Here is a 21,621-nt window from a genome sequence, read left to right as displayed (position 1 = left end):
CCTGTCTCCTCCTCCACCCTTCCCCAGGTTGATTTCCATTGAATTTTATTCTCTCTATATACATGTGTGCTCATCAGTTAGTTCCAATTTAGTAGTGTGGTACATGTGGTGTTTGTTTTTCCATTCTTTAGATGCTTCACTTAGGATAATGGTCTCTAGTTCCAACCAAATTGCTGCAAAAGGCATTAATTCATCCTTTTTTATGGCCATGTAGTACTCCATAGTATACATATACCACATTTTGTTAATCCACTGATGAATGGATATGCACTCAGGTTGATTCCATATCTTTACAACTTATTGTGCTGCAGTATACATTTGTGTGCAGGTGTCTTTTTGATAAAATGTCTTTTTTGCCTTTGGGTAAATATCCAGTAGTGGGATTGCTGTATCAAATGGTAGGTTGACATTTAGTTCTTTTAGGAATCTCCATAGTGTTTTTGATAGAGGTTGTACTAATTTGCAGTCCCATCAACAGTACATAAGCATTCCTTTCTGTCTGCATTTACACCAGCATCTTTTTTTCTTTGGACTTTTCAGTAAAGGCCATTCTGACTGGAGTAAGGTGATATTTCATTGTGGTTTTTAATTTACCTTTCCCTGATTATTAGTGACATTGAGCATTTGTTCCTGTTTGTTGGCCATTTGTCTGCCTTCTTTTGTAAAGCTTCTGTTCACATCTTTTGCCCACTTTTTAATGGGGTGGTTTGTTTTTTCTTGCTGATTTGCATGAGTTGTTTGTAGATTCTGGTTATTGGTCCTTTATCAGATGTATTGCATGCGAATATTTTCTCCCATTCTGTAGGTTGTCTATTTGCTCTGTTAATTATTTCCATGGCTTTTCAGAAACTTTTTAATTTAATGAAGTTCCATTAATTTATTTTTGTTGTTGCTGTGATTGCCTTTGGGGTCTTCTTCATAAATTCTTTGCCTAGGCCAATATCTAGAAGAGTTTTCTCCATATTTTCTTCTTGAATTCTTAGGGTTTCATGCCTTACATTTAAGTCCTTTATCCATCTTGAACTAATTTAATTGGTGAGAGATATGGGTCCTGATTCATTCTTCTGCATGTGCCTATCCAAGTTTCTCAGTACCATTTATTCAATAGGGATTCTTTTCCCTAGTGTATATTGTTGACTGCTTTGTCAGCAATCAGTTGGCTGTATGTAGATGGTATTATATCTGAGTTTTCTATTCTCTTCCATTGGTCTATGTCTCTATTTTTGTGCCAGTACCATGCTGATTTAGTTACTGTCACCTTGTAGTATAAAGTCTGGTAATGTGATGCCTCCCAATTTGTTCCTTTTCCTTAAGGTTGCTTTGGCTATTTGGGCTCTTTTTGGTTCCATATGACATGTAGAATTATTTTTTTCTAGATCTGTGAAATAGGAGATTGGTATTTGGATGGGAATTTCATTGAATCTGTAACTCACTTTAGGTAGTATGGATGTTTTAACAGTGTTGTTTCTACTGATCTATGAGCATGATATCTTTTTCCACTTGTTTATATCATATGCAATTTCCTCAGTGTTTCGTAGTTCTCTTTGTAGAGGCCTTTCACTTCCTTGGTTAAGTATATTCCTAGGTATTTCATTTTCTTTGTAGCAGTTGGGAATGCTATTGAGTCTTTGATTGGACTCTCAGCTTGAGTATTATTGATGTATAGGAATGTAACTGATTTGTGTACCTTGATTCTGTAACCTGAGATTTTGCTGAATTTATTATCAATTCCAGGAGTCTCTTGGTGGAATCTTTTGGGTTTTATAGGTATAACATCATATCATCTGCAAAAAATGATACTTTGACCTCCTCTTTCCTGATTTGGATACCCTTTATTTCTTTCTCTTGCCTAATTGCTCTGGGTAGGACTTCTAGTACTATGTTGGCAAGAAGTGGTGACAGTGGGTATCCTTGTCTTGTTCCAGTTCTTAGTGGGGATGCTTTCAACTTTTCCCCATTCAGTATGATGCTGGTTGTGGGTTTGTCATATATGACTTTTATAATTTTGAGATATGTTCCTTCTATGCCTAGTTTTTTGAGAGTTTCTATCATGTAAGTGTGGTAAATTTTGTCAAATGTTTTTTCTCCATCTATTGAGATGATCATATGATCTTTGATTTTCCTTCTGTTAATGTGGTGAATCACATTTATTGATTTACATATGTTGAACCATCCCTGCATCCCTGGGATGAAGCCCACTTGGTCATGGTGGATTTTTTTTTTTTTTAATAATCTGTTGGATTCAGTTTGCCAGTATTTTATTGAAGATTTTTGCATCTATGTTCATAAGGGATATTGGTCTGTAGTTTTATTTTTTTGTTGTCCTTTCCTGTCTTTGGTTTCAAGGTGATACTGACTTTTGTATTTCTGTGGTATCAGTGGTAATATCTCCTTTTTCATTTCTAATTGAGCTCATTTGAGTCCTTTCTCTTCTATTCCTGGTTGATCTAGCCAGATGTCTGTCAATGTTGTTTATCATTTCAAAGAACCAACATTTTGTTTCATTGATTTTCTTTATAATTTTCTTGTTTTCAATTTTATTTAGTTCTGCTCTGACCTTAGTTATTTCTTTATTCTTCCACTTTTGGGCTTCATTTGCTCTTCCTGTTGTAGTTCCTTGAGATGTGCCATTATATTGTTAATTTGTAGTCTTTCTATCTTTTGGTTGTGGGCACTTAAGGCTATGAATTTTTCACTTAGGATGGCTTTTGCTATATCTCATAGATTATGATAGCTTGTGTCCTCTTTGTCATTCAGTTTGAGGAATCTATTTCTATTTCTATTTTCTATCTTAATTCTTCTTTGATCTAATAATCATTCATCAGCAGATTGTTTAATTTCCATGACTTTGTGTAGAATTGGGAGTGTCTCTTGGAGTTGGTTTCTAGTTTTATTCCATTGTGGTCTGAGAAGATACGTGGTGTGATTTCAGCATTTTTAAATTTGTTGAGCCATATTTTGTGGCCTAAAATATGACCAGTCATGGAGAATGTTTCATATACTAATAAGTACAATGTATGTTCAGTAGTTTTTGGATGAAATGTTCTTTAAATATCTGTTAGGCCCAATTATTCTATAGTGCCATTTAAGTCCAGTGTTTCTTTGTTTATTTTTGCTTGGATAATCTGTCTAGTTTTGTCAGTGGTGTACTGAAGTCCCCAGTAATTACAATGTTGCTGTTTCTCTCTCTACTTAGGTCTAGTAGGGTTTGCTTTATGAATCTGGGTGCTCCTGTGTTAGGTGCATAGATATTTAGGATTGTTATGTTTTCTTGTCGAATTGCTCCCTTTACCATTATATATTGACCATCTTTGTCTTTCTTTACTATTGTTGATTTAAAGTCAATTTTATTGGATATGAGAATGGCTACACCTGCTTTCTTTTTGTTTCCATTTGCATGGAATATTTTTTTCCATCCCTTGACCTAGAGTCTGTAAGAGTTCTGTGGGTTAGATGTGTTTCCTGGAAATAGCAGATACTTGGCTTTTTTTTTTTTTTCTTAAATCCATTCAGCCAACCTATGTTTCTTGAGTAGGGAATTTAAACCATTCACACTTATTGATAGAACTGATATGTGGGATTCTGTTCTGTTCATCCTATTGGTTAGTACCTTATTGCTTTGTTTTATTTCTTGTATTATTGCTTTATTTGATCTCTGAACTTTAGATTTTGGGTGGTTTTACACTGGAGTATGACCATTCTATTGCTCCATGTATAATACAGTTCTGAGTATTTCCTTCAGGGCAGGTTTGGTCTTGACAAATTCAGTGTTTGCTTGTCTGAGAAAGTCTTTACGTCTCTCTCATATAAGAATCTTCATTTTGCAGGATACGAAATTCTAGGCTGGCATTTGTTTTGTTTAAGAAGACTGAAGATGGGGCCCCAGTCCCTTCTGGCTTATAAGGTCTCAGTTAAGAAGTCTACAGTTAGCCTGATGGGTTTTCCTATGTAAGTTACTTGATGTTTTTGTCTTGTGGTTTGCAGGAGTTCCTCCTTTGTGTTGACTTAGGCCAGTCTGATGACTGTGTGTCTTGGGATTGTCTGTGTGCAATGAATCTCCCAGGTGTTTGTTGAGCTTCTTGTACCTCGATGCCTAAATCTCTAACAAGACTGGGAAATTTTCCTCGATTATTCCCTCAAATAGGTTTTCCAGCCCTTGTGTGTTCTCTTCTTCAACCTCTGGGATGCCTATAAGTCTTATTTTTGGGCATTTTACATGATTCCATATTTCTCGTAGGCTTTGTTCGTTCCTCTTAATTCTCTGCTCATTATTTTGATTTACTGATTTAATTCGAAAGAGTTGTCTTCAAGCACTGAGATTCTTTATTCTGTCTGGTCTAGTCTATTCTTAAAACTTTCCACTGTGTTTTTTATTTCCTTTAGTGAATTTTTTATTTCAGAAGTTCTATCTGCTTTTTCTTTAATATGTTGATCTCTTTAGTGAATTTTTCATTCATTTCCTCTATTGTTTTTCTGGTTTCTTTGAGTTGGTTTTCTATTTTCTCTTGGATTTCATTGAGCTTCCTTATGATCCATATTTGGAATTCTTTGTCTGTCCTTCTTGTATTTTCATTTGGCTAGTATCCATTGCTAGAGGGCTGGTGTTCCCTTTTGTGGGAGACTTTTCATTCTAACTTTTCATACTTCAGAATTCTTATGCTTATTCCTTCTCATCTGGAGCAGTTGTTGCTTTTGTATTTTTGATTTTCTTTTGTTTAGATGGGGCTTTCCCCCCTCCCTCAGTCGTATGGGGGTTTTTTAGCATATGTTGAGTAAGAACCTTTGGCTTGGTTTGTGGGTGCTTTGATGGTGATTTAGGTTCCTGACAGATGCCTTAGTAATGGATATCCTTAGTGTGATGCTTTTCTCAGTTGCTAGTTGTTTATATACTGTAGCAGTGGTGCGCTATGTGTGTGGGCAGATTCCTATTTCTCTTTGATGAGAGAGGATGGAGGTCTTTGAAATCCCTTCTTTATGGTCGTCTTAGCAGTGTGAATTGTAATGGAACACTTAGTGTAATCACTGAGACAGTAGGTAGTGCTTGTAGCTGAGAAACGTCCTCACCCTGTATAACTGAGCCAGTAAATGTTGAAAAGGTCTGTGCAAATTGACTTCCCTGTCAGTAGGTGGCATTTGCCCAAAGGAACAGGCTGCCTTGTTTTTGTGCCTGACCACTCCCTCAGGAGGAGCACTCCAATACCCCAGGTGGTGGGTGGGGCCATGGAACTTCAGGTGAGTCCTCATTCTCTGGATGGGGGAGTGAGGCTGGGTGGGGCTGGGTTGAGTGGGCTTGCCCTTAGGCTTCACAAAAGTTGGTAAGGTAGATGTTTGGTCAGAGTTCAAATGTCTGCTCCCAGCTTCTGGGGATAGCCACCTGGGAGAAGCTGAAGTGGCCCCACCCACCTAGAAAGTCTGCTTGTGGAGACAGGGCCATCTGAGATTCACAATCTGACTGTCTGGTTCTCACATCTCCATGCTGGCCTACGTGTATGTCCTGCTTGCCTGTGTCTCTGCAAAACTCCAGCATCAGGGAACTCTGAAATTGGGTACCCTGTGTTTACCAGAAGTCCATAGAGGAAGAGGTGTAGGGCCAGCTCTCTGTGGATGCCTCAGCCTGAAGTACACACCCAATAGAGAGAGGGAGCTGCTCAAGTACTTCTTAGCACAAGCTGCTCTCCTAGCTGGAGTGGGTTGGGGAGGGGCCGCCATGTGTGGTCAGCCCCAGTGCCTGAGTGAACTGTACCTGGTTGCTATGATAATGGGGTTGCACCATAGAAACCACCCTAAATAAACAGGACTATTTTCTTGGGGCAGTGGGGCATGGATTGATGAGCTCTCTCCAAGCTACTGTGTCTCAGAACCCCACTGTATTCTATTGCCATATCTGTCCACATGGGCTTCTTTGGCACTCAAGACAAACTCAGAGCTCTCCCCTCTGTGTCTCCAGCAACCTGCACATGTCTAGAGGGGATGGGTGTGGGATACTTGTCTGACCTGCTGGTGTGGGACTGTGTGTAATGCCCTTGGGCAGGAAGTTTCTGAATCGGACACCTCAGATCCACTGCAGGTGCTCAAAGAGAGAGGTGTGGGTCTCACTTTCTGTAGAAGCCTCAGCCTGTGGTACATCCCACTGCAGGGAGGCAGCCGCTTGCCTACTTCTCAGACAAACTGCTTTCCTGGCTAGAATGGGTGGGGGAGGGGCCACCACTCCCGGTCAGCCCTAATACCTGAATGAAGTGCACCTGGTGGTTATGGCGCCCAAGGCTGTGCTCTAGGCTCTTCCTCACCATAGACTCCGCCCAAATTAAACAGGGATGTTTTCCTGTGGGTGGAGGGTGAGTGTTCTCTCAGCTGGCTAAGTCTCGCAAACCCAGAGTATTCTATCAGATCTGTTGGTGTGGGCTTCCTCGCCACCCAAATCCAACTCAACAGACCTCCCTGTTGTGTCCTCAGCAACCCACTCCTGTGCGGGGCCTGAGGCCCAGAGTCCAGCCTGTTTGTCTGACCTACTGGTGTGCAACTCTGCGAAATGCCCTCGGGCAGTAAGTTTCTGAATCAGGCACCCCAGGATTTTCTTCAGGGAATGAAAGGGAAAGGCATGGGTCCCACTTTCCGTGGATTCCTCAGCCTGTAGCACACTGCCACTGGGGGTAGGAGAGTGGCTGCTTGCCAAATTCTCAGTCCAAACTGCTTTCCCTGTTGCAGTGGTTGGGGTGGGGTGGAGAAAGAAGGATCTGAATGGAGAAAAGCCGGGTCTCCAACCTCTTGTGACACTTTTCCTTGGTGGGGAGCTTTGCACAGAATGTCTAAGCTATGGGATCATGAAAGTTCTCCCACTATATTGTGTTTGTCCCCATGTCTGGGCTCATGGGGGTGGAAAAGCTTCCAAGAAAAACTCAGTAGCCCACTGGCTGCCAAATTCCTGTGGACGGGTGAGAGTTATCCTCTCTTAACCCTTTCACTGTGCTTGGAGCTTCTCTGGGTTGGATCTTTGTCAATATCTTTTTTTATTTATCTTCTACCTTCTCTGCTTCACAGATTTTCTCCGGGAGATCCCCAGCAGGCTCTAGCACCTATCTCTATGATCCACATCCACTCTACTTCTCTTCTCTTCTTTCCTTTGTCAGAATTCTTATCTTCCAACCACACGGTCTGGCAAGCACTGTCTCTAGTCGGCCATCTTGCTTAGCATATCTAAATTTAGCTGATATCAGCTGGTTAAGAGTGAGATGTAAAACTTCCATTTAAACATTTAGATTGGATAAAATATCTTTTTTTTTAGGTTTTTGTATTCATTGTCCTTTAGATTCAGCTCCTTATCACTTGCCTCATGGATCCATACCATAGACTGTCATCTCTGTTAGGAGGCATTTCCCATCATCCAATCTGCTCTTGGCAAGGATTCCCAGATTCCCACTACTCAGTTGGAGCTCAGGCCTCATGCTTCCTTCTAGCTTCACTGTACTTCTGTCTAATGTAGTTCCTATCTCCTTTCCTTTGTACAATTACAATCCATAATATTCTTTCAAGATTTTAACACTAAGAGAGTTTTTTTTTTCCCCCAATAAACTAGAGTTTGCAGTTGCTAGTTGTGAAAAAGTAATAGTGGAGAAAACCTGGGATGGGGAGACAATGGTGGCATTTAGAGGAGCCTAACATATTTTTTCAGCTGAATTGTTAGATGACATTTGCCATTATACATAAAAACAGTAGCCCACATGCTGATCTTGCCTTTATTGTAAGTGACATTGAGTGATGTTTACAAGGAAGTCAGAAAGCTGCTTGTTATCCATTTTTCATAGATCTTCAGAATGGTATGGTGTCTTACATAAGGTGTATTTTTTGATTTTTTGCTATGTGAAGACAAATTATTTCTGAAATGAAATAAGGTACTTTATATTTCTGCTCTGCTCACTATTTCTATCCTTCTGTTTATCTGTGATCCAGATACCAGATGACAATTTTAGCATTCCAGAAGGTGAAGAAGATCTGGCAAAAGCAATTCAGATGGCCCAAGAACAAGTTACAGATACTCAAATTTTGGTGAGAATTTTGAACACTATTGTAGCCTATAGTTTAGCAGTAATACTTTTTATATGAAGTTTTGAAAGTCATTTAAACTTTAAATATTTACCTTACTTATTAAATGGAATCCTATTGCCTGCCATGTCTTTTTCACTTCTATTTCTTTTGTCATCAAACCTTCACTTGAGGTAAGTAGTCATATTTATTCTTCTTTGGGTTGTCATTCTCCACATTGTGGTCACTCTGGCATGACTTTGCAGAAAGTGACACCTTCTGTCAGGACTCTGCCTGATTAATCTCACCGGAGATTAAACCAACACTTGTATTCAGAATTCGCTATCATATACAGATTCTGTAGTCTGTTTTGTAAGCATTTTGTGTCTTTTTTTATGGATGTATTTAGCAATGCTTAATATATTATGACTTTTCTTGTGAGGCTTATGAACTAAATTAAGGAATATGGTGGGGGATGCTTTTTGATTATAAGACCACCAATTAAAAGTACATAAAACTGATGGCATTCCTATAACATTGAACACAAATTTAAAAGTTGAAAATAATGATAGCAAAAATGTTTTTAAAATCATGTTTTCATATCTACATAAAGAAGGATACTTTTTTCCAATGATCAAACCTTTTCATGCTGAGAGTTTGAAGGAAATTGTGACACTCTTATTTAATTGCAGATTTGACTTCTGTGGTACAAAATAATTAGACTTTACTCCATAACATACCCTGTGTCAGTCTTCCATATTCTGTAGACTTCTTCCATCTAGAAACCCAATAACTTCTTTCTAAAATATCTGTCCTCTCAAAATTGAAAAAAAAAAAAACTCAAAAGGAATATTTCATGAAGAATTGATTACATTCTGTTATAAATGGAGGGCTCCAGCTCATAGTAAATGGCATTCTTTAATGCATTCTATGGATATAGTTCCTTCATTGTAGACACAGAGTGAGATGTACTACATAGATTTACTGGTCTGTTGGATATCTCAATGAAATAATTTATAGGAATAGTTTTAAAATACAGCATTTTGAATGAAGTAAAACTGATATGTTTATTGATTGCTCATCATTTTCTTGCTTTACAACATTAACTAAAGAAGGGTTTTTAAAAGTGCCTTATGTACCACTTATTTGTATTGATATTTGGTAGACATATCTAACATAGTGCTTAGCACATAGTAGGCACTAAATAAATAGCAGTTGAGTAAGTGAATGAATAAGTGAATCCTCTGTTTTTTTTCTCCCCAGGCTCTTAGTGCCATCTGCTGTACTATATATTTTTTATTCAGTTATTCATATTCTGTCTTCATCCTCTTGACTATTAGATATGAAGACAGAAACTTGTTTGTTTTCCTCTGCTTTATTCCTAGTGATTAAAATGGTTCCTGGCACATAGCACCCAAGAAAAATTGTTGATAAAATGAATGAATGAATGAATCAAAGGCCTGTCATTAATTAAAGCTTTGGTGTTTCAAAATGAATAACTGTACATTTAAATTTCAGGAACAGAAGACAGTTTTTCCTTCAAAGCATGTAGTACCTGAAGTAATAGAAGACTTTCTCTGCAATTTCCTGATCAAAATGGGAATGACCAGAACTCTTGATTGCTTTCAGTCTGAATGGTAAACAATTATGTGGATAAGTAGTTCTCTAAAAATGTTTAAGTGGTTTTTTTCAAAAATCAAGAAAATGGAATATCTTCTGGAGTTGAAAGACACAAAGTTATTTTATAAAATACTTTTCTAATATTTTTGTGTAATTATTAAGGGTATTATTTCCTGCATTTAGACTCCTACTAATAGTACTACTTTACTTGTTTTATTTATAGTATAATGGCTTGCCTTTTTATACTCATACAACTGATTCTTTTTCTATAAATATTCTTTCATTTAGAAGTAAGTGGAATTGTATTTTCAAATATTACCTAAACATGAGATTTTCTTGTCATAATTTAAAATTTTAATAACTTATTGGTTATGAAAATCAGCAGACATGCTATCTTTATTCCTTTCCTCTAGTAATAATGTTATCAGCCATGTTTACAGAGTCCTAACATTCTTTAAAGAAATATTATTAAATGATTGGATATGAAAATTTTTGATCTTTGATTGCCTTTGAATATTATAGAAGAAGGGATTAATATGATATATAAAGATGTTTATAGTGCTTTTGAACTAAATCTTAATTTTAGATAGAGAGGTAATTTGCAATTATGACTAATACAGCTGTGGTATAATTTTTATTTTTTGCTTTTTTGTGTTTCTCATACACTGAGAACATGCACAGAGGAGTGATCAGTTTTATTATTTGAGATTGCACATCTAATATTAATAAATTTAATGAAGAGAACCATTTTTTATTAATACAGACTAAGAACAACACCACGTTTGGTGGTAGAAAAGTAATACTGATTCTTTTAAATCTAGAAATGATGTGAATGCTTTAAAATATGATTTTTATAAAAATGCCCCATGAAATAATTACAAATAGAGTAGAAAATACATTTTTGTGGAAGTAGGTAAATGATTAACTTCTAGTACTGATAAAAGGAAAGATTAGTGTGATTCAGTTATCTTTTTGTCTTCTAAGAATGTGTGTTAGGACATGTAGTGCTTGTATGTTAGGCCAGTCTAAAATGTGAAATAATTCCTTTAGAGAAATCTGGATTTTAGTATACTCGTAACAATTAGTTGATTGTTTTCATATGAGATGAGATGAAATTTCAGGGTATTATGATAGTATATGAGGATTTAAAGAGCCCCTAAGTAAGCATACCATTTAATGTAATATTACAATTATAGGGTAAAATTTGTTAAACTATCTCTTTATAATATGGGTTTAGTAATACTGTGGTTCAGATAATTTTATCCTTATCCCTAACTGCCAGGTTTCAATGAGATTATACTGTATTGAATACTTCATTTCATGTGAAATATTTTTTATTTTGATCAGAAACCTTTAACTAGTCAACAGAGTATAATTATAGGAATATCAAATGTATTATTTTTATAATTTTTATTATAGAAGAAAATGCTTAGAATATATCATTGCTGTGAATTCACTTAATCTTATAAAAGGTGACCAAACCAGGTTTTCCATTGTTAGTTTGTTAAAAACAAACAAACAAACAAAACACTGGGCAGTAAAATTTGACTTATATTCTTTCAATCCTTAAACAGACAATATAATACATTCTTTAAATCCAGGGTCAGAAAATTCTTAAAACCCTTGGGTCAAATTTGGCCTGCCTTCTATTTTTGTCAATAAAATTTTATTGAAATACAGACATGACCTTTCTTTTAGGTATTGCCTATGGCTACTTTCAACACTATAAAAGCAAAGTTAGTCATGACAGACACTATATGGCCCACAAAGATTTTTTTTTTTCAAATTCTAAAATGTTTATGACCCTTTACAAAAAAGATTGCCACGCCCTGCTTTATGTAATATATATATATAGGTGAATGTAGTAGGAATTTGTTCTATGAACCACTAAGAAGTTACTATTGGGGATTTAGTCAATGCTGTTTTTATGTCTGTTTGAGAAATACTCTGTGGACAATGGTAATTTCCCTGGGGGCAAAATTAAAGAAGGGGTTAAAATGAAGAAAATATGGTCGTGTAATTTAAATACCCTTACCTGAGTATATGTCATCCATCTTCTCCCTATACTGGATTATTCTCCTGGCTGTTAACGTGGTCAGAGCTACTCACCCTAAATGTACATTCTTGCTCTTTTCTTGCCTCTTATTACCACCTTCTTTCTCAAACTCTTCTTCCCCTTCCAGCCAATATTTTGAAAACAGAGTTTTTAATTTTTTCTTCCTTTACTTTTTTACTTCCTATTCAATCACTGACTGTCTCTACTTTGGCATGAGCTCACCATTTTGTGGAAGGTAGGGTGGTAATAAAAATGCCATCAAAGGTAATAGTGCAATTATTTATAGCATTTAATTATCAATTTAATTTTTTATTAAAGAGATTATAAATGAGGAGTATATTTCTTTAATTTGCAAAAAAGATAAATATTGCAGCTTTTAGTCAATAAAACTTGGTATAATATATAATTACTCCAATGTCAGCAGTGTAGTCACAACTTCCTGGGAATGGTTAGAATTTTTTTTTTTAATTTGATATTTATGATTCATTGGTTTCCTTTGTAATGCTATTTATTTTATTCCATACATTTAAAAACATTATTCTGAGACAAAGTCCATGGCACAAATGATTAGGAGCCTCTCCTTTGGTAGATGCCCTGGTTCTTGCCAGGCCACCAACAGATTCCTTTTTTTAACCCTTTTCTTTCTTTTCCTTACTCTTCAGCACTGTTTATGATGTTCTTCATAGAGGTGTAACTTGCCTGCCTGTTTGCTCTATGTATGAGCATACCCCTTCTACAGTCCTGATTCACTACTGCAAATTTCAAATTTGCAACTGTCATTTAGAATAGGAAAAGTAAGCAAATAAAAAATATAGGTCCAAGAAGCTTAGAGTGACGTTTCTTAGGTCCAGAACATGCTAAATAACCATGGCCAAATCAGAATGCAGTTCAAAATATCTGGTGTATATATTCAATTATAGATATATTTTAAATTTATAGCTATTTATGAATTTTCCATGCCCTTCTAGGAGAGAGTTACTTGAAGATGAGAAACAAGATTTGTTCAACATCATATTCCTTGCAAAAGTCCTGGAATTTATTAGACATTTTTTTATATCAGCATATTATGGGGCTACAAATGTTTAGGTTACATATATTGCCTATGGCCCACCTGAGTCAGAGCCTCAAATGTGTCCATCCCCTAGACGGTGCCCATTGTACTCATTAAGTGTGACTATACTCATCCTCTTCTCCCCCTCCACCTGTCTGATACCCATGAATGTTACTATGAGATGTGCACATAAGTATAGATCAATTAATACCAATTTGATGGTGAGTACATGTGGTGGTCATTTTTCTATTCTTGTGATACTTCACTTAGTAGAATGAGCTCCAATTCTGTCCGGAATAATACAAGAAGTGCTAGATCACCATTGTTTTTTGTAGGCTGAGTAGTATTCCATGGTATACATATACCAAATTTTATTAATCCACTCATGTATTGATGGACACTTGGGTTGTTTCCATATCTTTGCATTGTGAATTGTGCTAATATAAACATTCTAGTGCAGTTTTATTTTTTATAGAATATCTTTTTTTCCTGGGTAGCTCAGTAGTGGGATTGCTGGATCAGATGGTAGTTCTACTTGTAGCTCTTTGAGGTACCTCCTTATTACTTTCCATAGAGTTGTACTAGTTTGCAGTCCCACCAACAGTGTATGAGTGTTCCTATCTCTCCACATCCATGCCAACATGTATTGTTTTGGGACTTTTTGATAAAGGTCATTTTCACTGGAGTTAAGTGATATCTCATTGTGGTTTTGATTTGCATTTCCCTGATGATTAGAGATGTTGAGCATTTTTTCATGTGTTTGCTGGCCATCAGTCTTTCTTCTTTTGAAAAGTTTCTGTTCATGTCCTTTGCCCACCTTTTAATGGGGTTGTTTGTTTTTTTTCTTGTTGATTTTCTTGAGTTCTATATAGATTCAAGTTATCAGCCCTTTATTGGATGTGTAGCACGGGAATATTTTCTCCCATTCTGTAGGTTATCTGTTTGCTCTCATGATTGTTTCCTTGGCTGTGCAGAAGCTTTTTAATTTGATCAGGTCCCATTTATTTATTTTTGTTGTTGCTGTGATTGCCTTTGGGGTCTTCTTTATAAATTCTTTCCCTAGGCCAATGTCTATAAGAGTTGCAAAAATTCTCAATAAAATCCTAGCAAACCGAATTCAGGTGCTTATCAAAAAAAAATCCATCATGACCAAGTTGGCTTCATCCCAGAGATGCAGGGATGGTTCAACATACACAAATCAATAAATGTAATTCACTACATAAGTAGAAATAAAAACAAAGACTATATGATCGTTTCAATAGATGCAGAAAAAGCATTTGACAAAATTCAGCACCCTTTTATGATAAGAATGCTTAACAAAATAGGCATAGACGGGACTTACCAAAAAATGATAAAAGCCATATGTGACAAACCCATAGCCAAAATTACACTAACAGGGAACAATTGAAAGCATTTCCACTTAGAACTGGAACCAGACAAGGTTGCCCTCTGTCACCACTTCTGCTCAACATAGTGCTGGAAGTCCTAGCCAGAGCAATCAGACAAGAGAAGGAAATTGAGGACATCAAAGTAGGGGGTAGAAGAGGTCAAACTATTGCTCTTTGCTGACGATACGATCTTATATCTAGAAAACTTCAAAGATTCTACCATGAGACTACTGGAATTGATAAACAAATATAGCAAAGTCTCAGGTTACAAAATCAATGTACATAAATCAGTAGCATTTCTACATGCCAAAACAGGCAAACTGAGAACCAAATCGAAGACTCAATACCCTTCACAATGGCAACAAGGAAAATAAAATACCTAGGAATATATTTAACTAAGGAGGTGAAAGAATTCTGCAAGGAGAATTATGAAACACTGAGGAAGGAAATAGCAGAGGATGTAAACAGGTTGAAAACCATACCATACTCATGGATTGGCAAAATCAACATTGTTAGAATGCCTATACTACCCAAAGTGATCTACAGATTCAATGCAATCCCTATTAAAATACCAACATCATTTTTCACAGATCTAGAAATAATAATTCTGTGCTTCGTATAGAACCAGAGAAAACCCTCTATAGCAAAAGCAATCTTAAGCAAAGTGAACAAATTGGGAGGCATCAATTTACCAGACTTCAAGCTATACTACAAAGCTATAGTTACTAAAACAGCATGGTACTGGCACAAGAACAGAGACATAGACCAATGCTACAGAACTGAGAACCCAGATATAAAACTATGCTAATATAGCCATCTAATCTTTGACAAAGCAGACAAAAACATACGCTGAGGAAAAGAATCTATTGAATAAATAAATGGGGCTGGGAAAATTGGATAGCCACATGTAGACTTCTGAAACAGGATTGTATCTCTCACTTCTCACAGAAATTAACTCATGGTGGATAATAGAATTAAACCTAAGGCATGAAACTATAAGAATTGTAGAAGAAAATGTTGTGATGGTTAGATTTTAATGCTATAGCCTAGAATTAAAATTATCTTTGAAAAAGCCCTAATGTTGCCCAGTATGTGTAGGAAGTATGTGTGGTGGTGTGTATGTAGTAATGACTCCCAATGACTATGGCACAACTAGTTGTTCCTTCATCTTTAAACTTATTGTCATTTCTTTACTCAGTGGTTTGGTTTCCAGTTATGATTCATGTAAGAAATTTTTTCCCTAATTAATAAGTTAAACACAGAAATGTAGTGACTCTTATATAATGCTAATTTTTCCTGTGCTACAGTATGATAAAGTTGAGCACTATAAATATTTATGTAGTATGAGATCAAAAAGACAGCTGTGTAGGTGGGTATTTAACTTGAGTTTTTTTTTTAACAAACTTAATACAGTGTTTGTTAAATGTGAAAGATTTAAAAATATTCAAGAATATGAAGGCTTAGGCTTATCAGAAATTTACTTTGTATCATTTTTAGTGGTACAGTATATTCTTCTGTAGTATTTCATTTGTTTCTCCTAACAACTGTAGGTAGTAGCAGGTAGCCACAGTTATATTTCCATTTTATTGATGAGGAATGGGCTTAGGGAGGTTAGGAAATCTGCCCCAGAAAGTGTTATCAAGTCACAGCCAGTAAGTGGCAGAGTCAACCAAGGCCAGACTTATCTTAAAGACCAGTGTCCCAACCAAAGTGCTATATTTTGGAATTATATAGAGGGAACCTTGAAAAAATATTAATAAAGGTAACTTTTGGTTTGGCTGAAATATAAAAGAACTTAAGCAATATCTTGATTTAGAGTCCAAATTTGTACGTATTTTCCATATTGGCTTGAGGAATCATGGGACCAGTACTAAACTTTTCAATCAACTTTCCCAGTACTGTATTTTTCCTGAGAAGGACTCTCTGCTTCTACGGTAATAGTCATCATGACACTGGGTATTCTAACATCTTCCGTTTGGACAGTAAAAGAGAATTTTGTCTTTTTTGGTGAAATATTTCCCTAATTCTTTCTGAAAACATGGCAGAAAAATTCTCATTTGATGCCTCTGATTAATTGGATGACCTTTCCCCTTTTACATTCTATGCCTTGGGTGCCATCATGAAGGAAAAATAATCCTTACTCTTCTGATACTATTGTATGCTTAATGGAATTCTATTATACTTTTCATTTATGACAGTTGGTCTTTTATTCCTTCAGTATACAGACAAATCTTATGAAAGCTCTGTGTACTTTCTCCCTGAAATGCATACATATTCTTATTTCTACATAATTTTAAATAGTTCATGGAGATTGTGGTAAGTATTAACATTAATTTTATTAGCATTAATTTTATTGGAAATTTTGTTGGGAATAAATTATATTTCAAATTCATAATAGTTATCCAATCTTTTTTTACTATCTGAACACTTTTTAGTCTTATCTTAAGGGAGAGGGAATAAGAAGGAAGAAATAAAAAGGCAGGGGATTTCTTAAAACTAAAGAGAACAAAACAACATGTACATACAACTTAAAAAAAAAAACAAAAAATCTCACGTAGGTGAATGCAAATTGTACTGAGAAATGTATTTCTGGAGTTTATAGATTAAGATTCCCAATTACTTATAGTATTATCTAATAGTGAATTTAAAGTCATCTTTCATATTTTACATGGATTGCAGGAAGTTTGCATGATAAATGATTTTTGAACTCCATAAGATAGATGTTATATAATAGATGCTATGTTTTGATTTGTTCTTCTTTTACCACATACTATTTTATTTACAGTATTTAATTTAGAGAGAAACAATCAAATCACTTTTTTCCTTATAGAAATAATTTTTTAGTGGTTTTTCTGCATTAAAAAAGCAAGTTGCTGAAAACCAATGTATGGTCAGAAAAACTTTATGGTCCAATACTTCAATCAATCCCTATGTCTTTTCTTCTGAGATAAGTATAAATCACATTCCAAATACAGATAAAATGCTGAATTGATGATTAAATGGTTGACTACTTGCTGTTTTACAAATTGTGACAAATATTATATAATATTGATTCAGTTATCTTAACCTTCAGGATATTCTACAGGTGTCCTCTTGCTGATAGTTTAAATATCAGAGAAGATATATAACACACAAATATATGACTATTACTATGTAATACATTAATAAAATTATGATGTATAATATGAAAATACTGATTATTTTTATCTCTAATATAGTTCATCTAGAACAAGCTTTGTCGGGATTTCTTTGTTAATAACTTTATTACTTGAAATATTTTTTCTCTGCTCAGATTGTTTAGCTTTATTGATTGCTACAGTGATTAAAATTTTAATTATTTACAATTTATAAATGATTCTCTGATGTTCCTTCTTATTTCACTGAGAATATAGAAGTTCTATGACTCCCTGCTCTCTGTTTACCAGCCTGCTGCCTTTGTTCTCAGGTTTCCACCTTCCCTCCTGTCTGCAGACACTAAACAATGCTATAATCTGAGGCCAACTCTCTTCTTGTCTACCTGATCCCAGGTCCTCTCACCTACTCAAGGACATTGCTCCTGTAATTGTCCCTCCTTTTCCTTCATTGTCATTTTTTTTCCTCTTTGCTGGGTCGTTCTCATAAGCACACAGATGTGTGATAATATCTCACATGTTTAAAAATAAGGAAAAAAACCCACCCTGGACCCCGTGTCCTCTTATAAGTTCATCTTGATTTCCTGTACTCTGCTTTATAGGAAACCTCCTTAAAAAAGTTTGTTGCCACTTTTTCATATCTTACTCTCTCATACCCACTGTAGTTTGGCTTTCATCCCTGTGTCTATACTGAAATTTTTTCTTATTGACGTTCACATTGTCAAATTCAGTGATTGATTCTCAGTACTCTTTTTCAATCTCCTGGCAGGCAGCATTTGTCACTGTTGCTCATTTCTTTTTGGAAGACTTTATTCACTTGGCCCTTGGGCACAGCTCTCATATTCTCCCATTGCTTCACTGGACTCTTTCTTAGTCTCTTTTGGTACTATTTCCTTTTTTCCCTGAACTTTGAAACAACGGAGTGTTTCATGGCTCAGTCTGAGGGTGCCTTCATTTTTTTCTTTATATTCACTACCTAGCTGGTCTCTTCCAGTCTTATGACTTTCAATAGTGTCTATATACTGATGAGTCTCACATTTAAATTGCCTACTCAAACTTTTTCCCTGAACTCTGAACATGTATACCCAACATTCATCTTCACTTGAATGTCTGCTAGACATACTGCATTTAACATGAATGGAAATAATTCTTTGATTCCTTCAACCCCTCAGCTCCTACTGCATTTGTCCCCACCTAGTTAATGGCTGTCTGCTGCTCAGATCAAAACCTTGGAGTCATCCTTGACTTCTCTCTTTTACCAACACCTTATAGCTGATCCATCAGAGAATCCTGTTGACTCCACCTTTACAACATATCTAGAAGGTACCCACTTCTCATAACCTCCATTGCTACCAATTTGTTCAAGCCGCCATTTTCTCTCCTGAACTATCACAGAGGCCTGGTAACTGGTCTCTGATTCTATGCTTGTCTCTTTAGAGTCTTTTTTCAAACAGACATATTCATCCCTTTAAAATATAGGGGTCACTTGTCTCAAAACCTTCCCATGGCTTCATTCTGATTCAGAGTAAAATCACTTTCCTTACTCCCTGCTGTCTTCATGACTTATGTCTCACCACTTTCTCCTTTGCTTACTTACTTGGCTTTACCTCCAGATACTCCCAATATACAGGCTCTTTGCTCTTTCTTGTAGATGGTAAATACTTACTTGTTTTAGGGTCTTTGCATTTACTTTTCTCGCAGCCCCAGATACTCCTCTCCCAGATATATACGTGGCACAGTCCTCATTTCCTTCAGGTCTCTGCTCAAATATCACTTTGTTAGTCATGACCATCCTTTGTTAGTCATAACACAAACAGCCCTACAAATCTCCCACCTCATCCTCTCTATCGCTTTTTTCATGCTTATTTTATTTATAGAACTTACCACCATCCCCGCTAGAATAGAAACTCCATGAGATAGAGACTTAGTTTTGTCAACTTCTAGACCAGTGCTTGGAATATAAGAAATGTTCAGTTATATTTTATATACCATGACAGTATTAGTTTCTAGCATTTTATTAATATTTTATTTTAAAAATATGAATGTTGACATTTTAATTTATAAATGTAATACAGCAACTAATTATAAAATTCCCTGTGACTTAACTTCTTGAATTACATATAAATTAAACCAATTTAGTAGAATGAAACAACATATAGCCTTTTGTTTGATTTTTATCCTAGGTATGAATTAATACAGAAGGGAGTAAATGAACTTAGAGCTGTTGGGAATGTTCCAGATGTCTACGCCCAGATTATGCTTTTAGAAAATGAGAACAAAAATTTAAAGAAAGACTTGAAGCACTACAAACAGGCAGCTGAGTATGTTATTTTTTAAATGACTTTTTTTTTTCTTTTGGACTAAACAAAAGAGTTCAGTGATGCTGATATGTGTAATGTATGAGATCCTTAATTTTGGAGAATTAAATTATATTTAAGTTCTAGTCATAAAGAATGTGAAAGGCTTCACTAGCAAATTAATTAAACAGATGACCAGAACTCTCACAACTACAACTCACCAGTAAGAGTAGAATGCAGGGGGATGGGTAGGAGATTGTTAATTTGTTATGTAATAGTCAGTTCCTTATGTATTTAATAATCTTTTCATGGTTTATGAAATTTTCAAAGGCCTGAGATTACAGGCGTGAGCCACCGCACCCAGCACATTTTCTTTTTTTTTTTTTTTTTTTTTTTGAGACAGAGTCTCTCTCTGTTGCCCAGGCTAGAGTGAGTGCCGTGGCATCAGCCTAGCACACAGCAACCTCAAACTCCTGAGCTCAAGGGATCCTCCTGTCTCAGCCTCCCGAGTAGCTGGGACTACAGGCATGCGCCACTATGCCCGGCTAATTTTTTCTATATATATTTTTAGCTGTCCATATAATTTCTTTCTATTTTTAGTAGAGATGGGGTCTCGCTCTTGCTCAGGCTGGTCTCGAACTCCTGAGCTCAAACGATCCGCCCACCTCGGCCTCCCAGAGTGCTAGGATTACAGGCGTGAGCCACCGCGCCCGGCCCCCAGCACATTTTCTTTACACATTCAACCATGGATGGACACTTAGGTTGATTCCTTATCTTAGCTATTGTGAATAGTGCTGCAATTAAGTTTTGTAGAAAGTTCTCCAAACTACCTCTTTTGTGCTACAGGCTTGCCTCAAATTGTAATGTTTCATCACACAGGTTTTTCAGTTTGACTTGTGAGTTTATTTTTCCAGTAGCAATTAGTGACAAACATGAAATCTCCTTTATGGAATTTGACCTAATGTTTATCTTCTTAGGATTTGGCTATTTCTTAAAGCAAGACAATGGTAAATGAAAAATACTTCTCTGATAATAATATTTAATTTGCAAAAAGAGTCAGGCTATAGATATATGTTCTTAATTATACTGGTAGCACTTAATGATACATCTAGAAAAATTAGAGAAATTATAGAGCCATTAAATTAATATTTATCTGAGGGAGAGTTTTCGTGGAAGGAGTACTGAACTTAAAGTTCAAATACCTGGCTTCCAATATTCTACCACTTACTAACTTGGTTTACTGAGTTAGTCCCACTTTTCTTATTGTTAAACTGGGAATAATTATGCATAATGTTATTAACTCCTAGGGAGTGATGTGATAATTAAATGAGGCAATCTGTGTTAAAGAGCTGTGTAAATCACAAGGTGCTTTGAAATGTCAGCTATTATTATCAATATGTCTAAATGCTTTCATCCCTAGGTTTTTTCATCATCACATTGTTAATATTTTTAAAATTCAGCAATGATGAAGCATGAGGAAGAAATGAAAGGGGAAAATATTTCGTGCTAAAATAACATTTGCTAGAATTAAATCAAAGAATTGTCTTTTTCTATGTTGTAAGCATTGCCAGTTTTTGACAACAGAGGTTTTCCCTGTACTTGTTACAAATACAGATTTTCTTCCAAAATACAAAGTTTGGAAAATAGTTACTGGGAAAATGTAGTTACAGATTTTTTTTTTTTTTTAGACAGAGTCTCACTCTGTTGCCTTAGCTAGAGTGCCATGGCATCAGCCCAGCTCACAGCAACCTCAAACTCCTGGGCTCAAGTGATCGTTCTGTCTCAGCCTACTGAGTAGCTGGGACTACCCTTACAGATGTTTTTAAGGAGAAAATGTATTAGTACAAAAAGACTTACAGTTACATTGGAAGTAAAAATATGTAATGGAAACTGGGTAGGAATGGTATAATAGGTTGACATCTTTCTTGGAAAAGGAGAACATACTTTAGGTTTCTACTGAAATGTACACTCATTGTTATTTTAAATGCAGAGGACTAGAATTTAAGTGATCTACTCAACATTTGCAGAAAATTGGTGGTTGAATAAAAACTAGAAAACA

At 35.8% G+C, this 21,621-nt stretch overlaps 1 protein-coding gene across 1 annotated transcript in view; it reads left to right on the top strand.

The window, feature by feature from the left end:
• Positions 1 to 19,888, top strand: part of SPAG16 (sperm associated antigen 16) — a 32,331-nt gene extending 12,443 nt beyond the window's left edge. Inside the window, exons 3-5 of the mRNA XM_069467503.1 lie at positions 7,948 to 8,043; positions 9,538 to 9,656; positions 19,449 to 19,888. Coding sequence (XP_069323604.1) covers positions 7,948 to 8,043; positions 9,538 to 9,656; positions 19,449 to 19,602 — 369 coding nt within the window. The 3' untranslated portion in view covers positions 19,603 to 19,888. The remainder of the gene's footprint in view (positions 1 to 7,947; positions 8,044 to 9,537; positions 9,657 to 19,448) is intronic.
• Positions 19,889 to 21,621: the final 1,733 nt, after the last annotated feature.

This window comes from Eulemur rufifrons, chromosome 1, assembly GCF_041146395.1.
Source record: "Eulemur rufifrons isolate Redbay chromosome 1, OSU_ERuf_1, whole genome shotgun sequence".
Classification (NCBI taxonomy): Eukaryota; Metazoa; Chordata; class Mammalia; order Primates; family Lemuridae; genus Eulemur; species Eulemur rufifrons.
Note: the sequence above shows the minus strand (reverse complement) of the source record. Positions and strands in the feature narration are given on the sequence as shown.